This window comes from Clupea harengus, chromosome 19 (assembly GCF_900700415.2).
Source record: "Clupea harengus chromosome 19, Ch_v2.0.2, whole genome shotgun sequence".
NCBI classification, from domain to species: Eukaryota; Metazoa; Chordata; class Actinopteri; order Clupeiformes; family Clupeidae; genus Clupea; species Clupea harengus.
Genome location: NC_045170.1, coordinates 19,571,034 through 19,581,155, shown reverse-complemented (window position 1 = coordinate 19,581,155; position 10,122 = coordinate 19,571,034). Strand labels below are relative to the sequence as shown.

Below are 10,122 nucleotides of genomic sequence, written 5' to 3'. Positions count from 1 at the left end.
TGCACTATGCCTTTTGTAAATATTGACAACACATGAGTTTTACGAGTCGTTATTTTAGGCTTAGCCTACCTCATTGGCATGGCAATGTATTTCCCATAATGATTTGCAAATCCCCAAATAATGTTTTACATTCTCGCACTTCCATGTTCTTCCATTGATGGGTACGAAGGCCTATAGCCAAATCAATGGGGTCGATAGTGATGTAATTATTGCAATTAAAAATGTCTGGTTTTCAAACCCCAAGAGGCCTGTGAATTTACACTGTAACCCAGGCCTTGCCACATAAACAGATAGATGAAGTCAGCATTTTTTGATACCTAAACCAAACATATTACATGCTGCATTGTGGAAGCATCAGCGTTCAGTCGTAGTCTACAAAACAGTTAATCGATTATTAAACATAAGACATGTCTCTTAGTCAGAGAGGGCCTTCTGATGACGATAGAGCCGTCTTTTAGTCTTTCGTCATCGCGTTTCTGAGACTGACATTGCACTCCTAATCGAAGTGCGTGCGACAGGGCGAGAGTGACATCGGTGCATGTCTGACTGCGCGAGCCTAGAGTTGAACAAACACGGTAGAATGTTAGAGGGCAATATGCGTCAGTGTGAGCTGGAATCCCTGTAAATCACCATGCGGAGGGAGCGTTAGGGATTGCGGAGCGCAGTCAGCTGTTTTGCGTTTTGAGCATCACCGAGGGGGGGCACGGAAGATACCGGCTCAACGGCATCGCTTCGACCGCTCAGGTGTACGGTACAGGATGGAGTTCAAACAGCTGGTGGATACCGCTGAGAAATGGTGCACAGGCAACCCATTCGATCTCATCTTTGCGGAGGAGGACGATGAGAGACGTTTGGATTTTTATGCCGAACCTGGGATATCATTTTATGTTCTTTGCCCAGACAATATGACGGGCGGGACCGACAATTTTGTAAGTAGCCTATAGTTCACGTTTTAACTGCGAGGAGGGATGTGGAGGGTGTGTAGCCTAAATTTGGTGGGTGTGCACGGCAAGTCTCGCTTTACTTCTTGTTTCTTGGGTCCCAGTCGGAAGGGTCCAATAAGGATGCGAGGATACATGCGTTTTCTGTATAGCGAGTGGAATGATGTCACACGTTTGGTAACTGCAGTTTGATGCACTCTGCCCACCTTGCGGTTGTGAACCGGGGGAAAACATCGGAACTTACTGACGTCTTCAACTCTCACCCATATTCAGAATAGCAAAACCATTGCAGTTAACCCAGGAATCATTTGTGATCATATTCCGCGATAATGTTTGTGTGCTGCACGGCAGCGAGGCCAAAGGGTGGGGAACAGACCGTCTGTCCGATCTCCATTTTCAGACTTGTTGGACTTCTAACAGTAATTCATTCTGTCAGCAAAAGGACCCGACAGCCTGGCAGTACTCGTCCTGGTTGCAGTTATCGTTAGACCTACATGAATTCCTAATTACACTCTTAACTTCGTGTTTGCGCTTAATGCTCACATTGGCGTATGTTGCTCATTCCCTCCCATCAACGCTAACAGCCCAAGGCAGCCTTTGTTGTTTGGTTGGCATTTTTAGTATGGCTACTCTCCAGCCTGTACTGTAGCCTACTTAGTGTACAATCTGACTAGAGAAAACGCTTGCAATACAGTAAGTGAATAACCACCTATTTATTATACGTGGGACATTAAAACATGCATGGTTAAACATCGCAGTGTTTACATTTCATGGCCTATAGTTGTGTCAGAATTCAAGATGGCCACAAAGACCTTACAGAATCCTAATAGCAGGTTATCAACTAACTACCTTATGTCATTATTCTACTCTTCCGTCATTTTTCCTCACTCTCTCTCTCTCTCTCTCACACACACACACACACACACACACACACAAATACACACACATACACTCAGAGAGAGAGAGAGAGAGAGAGAGACATATGCAAACAGCCTACATTACTCTGCATCTGAATCCCAAGGGCAGCGACCAGTGCCCAAAAATAACCCCTATATGCGCACACACCCTCTGCAGGGCTACGGGAGGCAAGAGATCCAGTTACTGGGTGCCGATCAATACAGACAAAGCAGAGACAGGCTGGCAGGGCGAGCTCCCAACCTCGCCTCTGCCAGGAAATAGGCCTTTCTAGGCCCCTCTGACACGTGAAGCCCAGTTCTGTGACTGCAATGGCTTCCGCCCTCCTCTCTCTGTCCCCTTAACAACACAATCACATTCTCTCTCATTTTTCCGGACTCTTCTTTGCTTAGTGTGCTTCTACGCGTCATAACCCAGCAGAGCAGGCAGCACATTCTTCTTTTTGTGGCGCTCTCTCCCACGAGCCCCCCCGCGTGAACCGTGCCGCGGCACCGCATTAAGCTGAGCATGTTAGCTTGGCACGATGTATGATGCTGCTGCTACCGCTGCCACCAAATGCAATCAGTGCCAACACTGATCTATCAGCTCTGTACAACTGAGCCTGATGATGGCCTCCAGGAAATCAGCAGGGGGGGCATTGGGGCTTCTCCAGAGAGTGCAGTGAGGCCATATCTTGAGGACGGCACTAGAGCCCTATTTCCCTGCTTCACTCCCTCTTTCCCTACTATTCCCAACACCCCGCAGGGGCAAGGCCACCAGTTGGTCTTGGAGAGCAACGCCTGGCAGAACGCCTGGAGGGTTCAGTGTGTCTTCCTTTTTCTGCAGAATGCCCAGTGCTTCTGTATCAGTAGGTGCACAGAGGAAGTTCTTCTTTTGATTGATGCAGTCTAATATGGACAGAAGGGTTTCATTCTGGCTTTGTTAGTTTCCTGAAATCAATAGATATTTTAGTGCACGTGTAGATGTACACAGACCAGAGCATAAAGTATCACACACACAGACTCCTGATACCCTTTTTTACGCAACCCTCCTCTCTTTCCAAGCATGGATTGAAATTAAGCTCATCCCAAATATCTCATCCGCCTACGATCAGAGTCTTCCTTTTGCCTTACTTTTTCCCACGCTTCAGCTCACTGGACTCCTTATTGTGGTCTATCTCCATCATTGCTTTCCCGTCTTTCTCCAGCAGAGCAGGGAATATACTCACAGCGACTGTGTACTAGAAAGCAGAGCTGCATAACTCAGCACCATAGATCTTTTATGGGTTTGTTGTATCTTTTGTGTACTTTAACACATTACATATTTATTCAGATCAGATATGCTGAGCATTTCTTTGCAACATGTCTGTGTATTGTAATCTGTCCTGAGGCTAACCACTCTACTCATCTATGGTGATTTAAAAAAGAGAGACAAAATACAAGGATCAAACCTCTCCTGAGAACAAACATGTGGTGAGATCAAATTACCCATCTATCTCTGACCAGCCATTAGTAACATTTTGCGATAGTTAGCAAATTTGTAAGCTTGCTAGTGAAGAATTGTTATAGCTAATCCTGTTACTGTGAATTTAGCATGTGATTTTTAGATAGAAAAGTAGGTGCAAATACTGGGTTGCACTTTCATCAGTAATATCAATGAAGGAATGATGGCAATATTGATCAGGGTGGCTGCATTTGATTGTATTATTAAGGACATCCTTTTGCTGGGAATGAAGTGGAATCACAAAAAGGTCCCGTTAAATCAGCTTTATTCACTTGTCCGTTTGCCTGTGAGCACAAAACAGCTCTGTCAAACATCTCTGCCAACCCAATTCTAAATGGCTTCGTTGTCTATCAAATCAAAGCCCCTCCAAAAAGGCTGTTTCTTTATTTCAGTCATTGTCTGGCCCATAATGTTAAAGAATTCAAAGAAGTATCTGTACAGGATTTGAAAGTTCGGGATGGAAAGCCCTTTTCTTCTGGACAGTTTTGCCCATAACAACCAACTGGCCAGCCTGTTGTCCTCTCACCTTCCCACACATGCAGCCAGTGATTGGTGAGTGCAGTGGCACAAAATGGTTGCTGTCACATAAGCCAGGTTGGTGCCACACTTTGGTGTTGGTGAGATAAATTATCTTATCCTGTATGTAAAACACTTTGGGTATATTGCTGAATTTCCCAAGGGGATTAATAAAAGTTTATCTTATCTCTTAGTTTATCTATAGAGAAGAAGCATATATTCACTCAGTCGATGTCACGTGATGCACTGATCCCATTGGCACTGTTAAAGTGTGCTCAGTGTTCCAGAGGGGGGGTCTCAAAATATAAGTATAATTTTTTTCTGATTGTCAAAGGTGGCGCTGCCAAGAAAAGTCTGGGGACCACTGATCTACACATATTGCATAGGCTCCTTCACCTCCAGCCACCGGAGGGCGCTCCTTTGTTTATGCCCAGGCTGTGTAGCCTCCTTCTGTTCAGTCATACGTAAACAACACACTCTTGACAACACTCACAGCTGACCTGATAACATGCTGTCATAGCATGTGTGGTCATAGTCCTCTCTGTGGTGGCTGTGTGTGAATGGGTTTTGCTTCACTGCTTTCTGCAGACACTGTCTCTGCTTTGAACCCAGTGGAGCAATTATATTATGAGAGAGGTCATCTTTGTCTCCCCTTGAAAAGTCCATTAACAGAGAAGATGAATGGGTCCATTGATTCTCAACTGAAACATGATTCATTTTGAAACAGATAGTACTGTATCAGTCTAGTGTGGCTGCAGTGATGACCCAAATACACCGGGTGACAACGCTCACTCTTACTAGGTTTGTCTTGTTTCTCTGGGTTGGCTGAATCTCTTTGAGCACTTACAATTTTAATACTTAGCTGTGTGTTAAATGTTGAAGGGGCACTGTTGTTGACAGAGTACTGAAGTCTCTTGCGTACTCCAAGGCACATCGTGTGTAATTTCGAGTTGCTAAATATGTTAGCGAGATGAGTGTGGAGAATCTGGAGTGCAAACAAATTGACACTGTGGGAAAGGAAATGGCAGCTCTGTTTGGAATCTCGTACCAGGGCACAAAGAGGTACATAAGGGGAGGGCTTACAAATGCAATCTTCATAATTTAATTATGTGCCCTGACCACACATTTTATCATGAAGTTCTCAAAGTAGCAGGTCTGTTTTTGTGATGCTGAGATGCTACAGTTGATCTGACACTCATCACTTACCATTCTCTTTATCTCTTACCCTGCCCTCTCTCTCCTTTGCTTTCTCTATCTCTCTCTTTCTCTTTCTCTCTCTGTCTCTCTCTCTCTTTCCCATTCTCCCTTTCTCCCCAGCATGTATGGAGTGAGAGTGAAGATTGCCTGCCTTTTCTGCAGCTGGCCCAAGACTACATCTCCTCCTGTGGAAAGAAAACTCTGCTGGAGGTCCTGGACAAAGTCTTCAGGTCCTTTAGGCCTGTAAGTAGGCACACTACAATTATCATCACAGTATGGGACAGTCATCATTCACTAAGTATGTATCGACAAAATATGATAAATCTCTCTTTTGTAGAGCCAGTGTTTGAGCAATAGAGTTTGTTCAGCACTTCTCAGTTGTGTACATGTAGACATACCTCTATGAAGGCTTTTGGGCCATCAACAGGATGGTGCATAGTGACAGAAATTCTAAGATTTCCCTGCCAAACCAATTGCGCACAGGCCAGAATTATACACAATGTAAGCACTTTGAGATTTCCTGCTGTCCAGTCATATTACTCAGCTGGAGCTAGCTTGCATAACTTCCTTGCAGTGTGCACGTATGCAAATGTTTTGTCCACAAATATTGTAAGTGCATGTCAGGTTTTTGCATACAGTTGCTATGTTAGCGGATGCTGCTACGTGTCTGAAATGAACCCGGTGAACTGTTCCTGCTGCAGCTCCTAGGTCTTCCAGACATGGATGAGGACACGTTTGAGCAGTACCACGCAGACGTGGAGGAAGAGCCTGAGACAGACCATCAGCAGATGGGGGTCAGCCAGCAGTGATGGCCGACCGAGAGACCCCCCCCCCCCACTCTGCTCCCTGCCAAACACCCAGACACACTCCGCTAATTAACACACACACACACACACACACACACGCGCACACACACACCTGTCATCCGCTTTCATTCTCATACTTTCACCCCTCCACACTCCTCAGTCCTACTTGTACTATCTCCCTCTCTCTCCACAGCCAGGTTTTCTTCTCTACTGTACTTTCTGATATGCGCACATATAATGTAAGTTGATGCTCGGATCTATTTTGTGCTTAACTCATATCTTGCACAAATGCTCAGTTGAACTTAAAATTTAAATTTTTGTCCACATTTAAGTTTGGTGCTTGTCAGGTCAGATGATTGTCTTGAAATGTACACGCAGTACACTCACGCTCACACACACGCACAGACACAGGCACACACACACACATGCTCACACACACACTCACACACACGTGCTCACACCGGCCCCTCCACACAAACACACACACACACACACATACACACACACACACACACACACACACACACACACACACACACACACACACACACACACACACACACACACACACACTACACAACAACCCAAGCACATATAGTGGGCTGGACACAGGTATTCAAAGAAGCCTGTTGAAGTGTATGATCATGCCCTGTCAATAGTGAAGTCCTCTGATTAGTTGAATTCCCCTCCCTTCCTGCTCTCTTCATTTGAATATGCATCATTTAGTATGTAAACGCAGAGGGTTATATATTGGTAGCACTTTTACTTGGTTCAACAAACCCAACTAATACTCATAACAAGAGACTGAGAGATGATTTGATGGGTGCAAGCTTACAGTGCAGGGAGCTATTGTGCTATTGTTTCCTGTTGTCATGGCTCAGTGGCCTAAGCACTCACTAAGGCAGGGTAGTTCATGCTGAGAATATAGAGCAACTGGGAAGTAGAGAGAGACTGTATTTACATTTTCTCTCTCTGTTACCTCAGTAATGATTAAGGGGTCCCTGAAAGAGTCACCTGACTACTGAGATGGTTTTGATTATGTTATGTTTGTGTGTTTGTATGTGCGTGGGGGTGTGGGGGAGGGGCTGTATCAAGAGTACCTGAGAGTGCAGGCGTCGGTCTTTGATCAAGCTGGATCAGAGACTTCACTGACTTTTCCTGATTGCGTCTATGAGATGTTAAGAATAGTCCCTGTACTTGCACTTCTATAGCGCTTGATCACTGCAGACACACCCAACTGGTTCGTTGTGCTCTTTTGATGATATTTGCTGCATTGAAAATACTGGTGATGGAGGCACCAAAGCATTTAGGTTTTCTTTTTTTTTTTTTTAACAGAAGTCCCTGTCGCATCAGGATTCAAGGGCAATATCAAAATACTCGAGACAAGGCACAATTGTGGGATTCACTTTCATCCAAAAGATGCAGAATGGGCTGGAAAAAAAAAACAGGAACATTTCTTGAAAGTATATATTTCTGGCCTCACACATACACACACACACACACACTGTCGTAACATTCTGGTACACTGCAAGATCAGGCTGTTAGGCAGCACAATACCCATTACTAGATACATGCTCATACTCACACACAAGCCAATGGCATCCTGCAAGGTTAACCACAGGCTGCAACCAGGGATGTGGGGTTGGATGCCTATGACTTTAAAAGCCTGTTGATTACAAGCTGCTGGTGCTCCTTCTAACACTGACACACTCCTCCATCTTTCATTTATGCACTGTCTTCCTGTCCATGCTCCGCTAACAGCGTAAAAGAGAGGCCCACTGCGTGTAAGTCTGTGGTAACACAAGTTGAAGCTGCTGTTTTTTTTTCTGTATGTATTTATTATCATTATTAATTAATAATATTGTTATTACACTATGGGTCGAATGTCTTTTTTTTAAATTGGTTTGTTTGTTTCTTATACATTGTTAAGTCTGTGCACTGTGATGCTTTTGCGGTAGTTCTCTGACCCATGGCCTTTAAGAACACGCCTAAAGATCCACCTATGGTTTGTTTTAATGTGTCAGGTAACTTGTGCTTCTGGACATGTATGTTAGGTCGTTTTCTCCAACCCCTTTTTAGTTGGTTACCTGAGTTTTTTTTCTCCCAGGACTCTGTGTTTTATGTTGTCCAGATTATGTGAAATTCTTAAATATAAACTATTTGGAGGCAATAATCTTGCTGTCTCTCTTTTGTTTTTGAAGTAAATCTATAGTGGCATTTTGTAGTATGGTGAATCTAATTGTATGCTACTTCTGTGGCAAATATTTGGGAACTGCAATACTTTTTGCCGACCTACTACTGATCTTGAAATATAGGTTACTGTTAATTAAATACCAGATAAAAGAACCCAAGTGTAGATCCATCTGATTCCAGGTTGTGGTTACTGATGTAGCCAGAGCTGCCGTGTGTACAAAGCTGTTGTCGTCGAGTTTTTAGTTCAGCGCTGACGTCACCTGACGCACATGCAGTAGGAGGGCAATCCCAGCTTTTAACACAGCGCGAGGGCCTCAAGTAGGCAGTCTGAACCTCTACGCTCTTGAACCTTACTGTTTTCGTCGGCATTTGTTTTCGTCTTGCCCACACCGGCACTCGCAATCCGACAGCCAGTTTGCTTTGTTGTCGTACGACAGATAGAAAAACAAGATTTCGGGGAGGTGTTTGGTAATACCTGGATATCATGACTTCGGGGACTGAAGCGCAACAAGTGCACTAAGAATTTGTTGCGTCACCTATTGTGATCAGCCAAGGTTAGATACTTATTTATTTTCCTAACGTTTTATAAAACAGCAATAGGTCCAATAGTTGCCATCGCTGTGTTGTGTTATTTTGAGTCGCTGCTTCGTTTCCTTGTATCCCACAGACTATGCAGGGTAACCTATGATCCACAGTTAATACTTATCCCAACTCTGTGCGTGTGAGTCGACAACAGCAGTCAGGTGAGACCTCACACCTGAGACAAAAAATATGGGACCAAAACAGAGTATTCCCGCCACCAGCGGGCGAGTCAGAGCTTATTCCGGCTCGGATGTCCCTTCGTCCACTTCTAGTAACGGGGCAGGTAGGACTGCTGGGTTGAGAGGTACAGCGGCGATTTCGCAAATGGGACAAAGGACCAGATACACCCAAGGTACCAGACCGAGTTCACTTCACCAAGCAGCGGTTAATATACCAAACAGCGGTGGGAATCGAAGTAGCAGCGATGACACCGATGGAGAGACAGATCTACCCGGCAGAAGCCCCCGGCTCCTATTTGGATCCTTACCAGCCCACCTCTCACCTCACTTACTTGGAGGTAAGGAAATCACTGCGTCACAAAGAAGTGATCACAATGGTTCTGTTGTGTCCTCATCTCAACAATGATGTATTAAAAGCACTCAAACATTTTGAAAGTATAATAAAATGTAACATTTATATGTTTTCTTTAGACCTTGCGCAGATCCTGAAAACAGTGGTCCGATATATTCACAAATGTATAAATACCTTGTTAGGCGTGTCTTAAAACAACTTCGTAGATTTCCCAACCTATACGAGAGGTCAATAAATTAAAATGTATTATTTTTGGCTTCATATAACTAATACAATCTAAACAGAAACAGATTATTGCTTAATGGCTTGAATATAAACAGACAATCTCAAAATATTAACTATAGCAATCACATTGACATGTAGCAGAACCAGCAACAGGGTGTCAAGATGTCATATAAATTGTTCCGAACAGGACAAACTTTTAAGACAATCAAAACAAGGAAACAGAAAACATGTTCCACTAAGCACATGACGGTCTATTTGTGGCAGTACTGTGGCCTTAAAGCCATCATCTCAAACAGATAAGGGCATGATAACAGCAGGTAGCTTATAGGCAGTCACGGGTCCACGGGTGTTGTAGTCGACCAACAAATAATGGACCAAGAATCATAGTCTTCTTGCCAAGTATAATTTTCTCAGTGGGCCACAGGCCTTTCCACTAAAAGTCAGGGCATTTGCCTCAGTCAGGGATAGTGGGAGGAGTTAGTTAACATGGCATCAATAAAAATAGAGATATCCCGTAATGTGGGTAATGAACTTTGAAGGCACTTTTCATTATCAGCTGTTTCCCAGAAGCTGCGACTGACCTATTTTGGCACTTATAGCTGAGTGATTACTGAGGCAAAGATAGTGGGCTGCTTGGGGTGTTTGTGCGTGTGTGTTTGTGTGTTTGTGTGTGTGTGTGTGGGGTGGGGGGGGGATTCTCAGGTCAAGGCAGTAGGTGAAAGTATCTAATAGTC

The 10,122-nt window shown here is 44.2% G+C and overlaps 2 protein-coding genes across 3 annotated transcripts in view; both read left to right on the top strand.

The window, feature by feature from the left end:
* Nucleotides 1–401: 401 nt before the first annotated feature.
* On the top strand, nucleotides 402–6,336 carry mturn (maturin, neural progenitor differentiation regulator homolog (Xenopus)). The gene is made up of 3 exons (XM_012831466.3): nucleotides 402–929; nucleotides 5,172–5,294; nucleotides 5,753–6,336. Exons 1-3 carry the CDS (start codon nucleotides 759–761, stop codon nucleotides 5,858–5,860), a joined length of 402 nt encoding a protein of 133 aa, XP_012686920.1. The 5' UTR covers nucleotides 402–758; the 3' UTR covers nucleotides 5,861–6,336.
* Nucleotides 6,337–8,324: 1,988 nt separating this feature from the next.
* znrf2a (zinc and ring finger 2a) overlaps nucleotides 8,325–10,122 on the top strand; it is an 8,970-nt gene continuing 7,172 nt past the window's right edge. The window contains exons 1-2 of one of the 2 annotated variants that reach the window (XM_012831513.3): nucleotides 8,325–8,604; nucleotides 8,718–9,149. In XM_012831513.3, coding sequence (XP_012686967.1) covers nucleotides 8,822–9,149 — 328 coding nt within the window. In that variant the 5' untranslated portion in view covers nucleotides 8,325–8,604; nucleotides 8,718–8,821. Of the gene's footprint in view, nucleotides 9,150–10,122 lie in introns of both variants that reach the window. The other variant, XM_042710747.1, reaches the window with a different exon arrangement.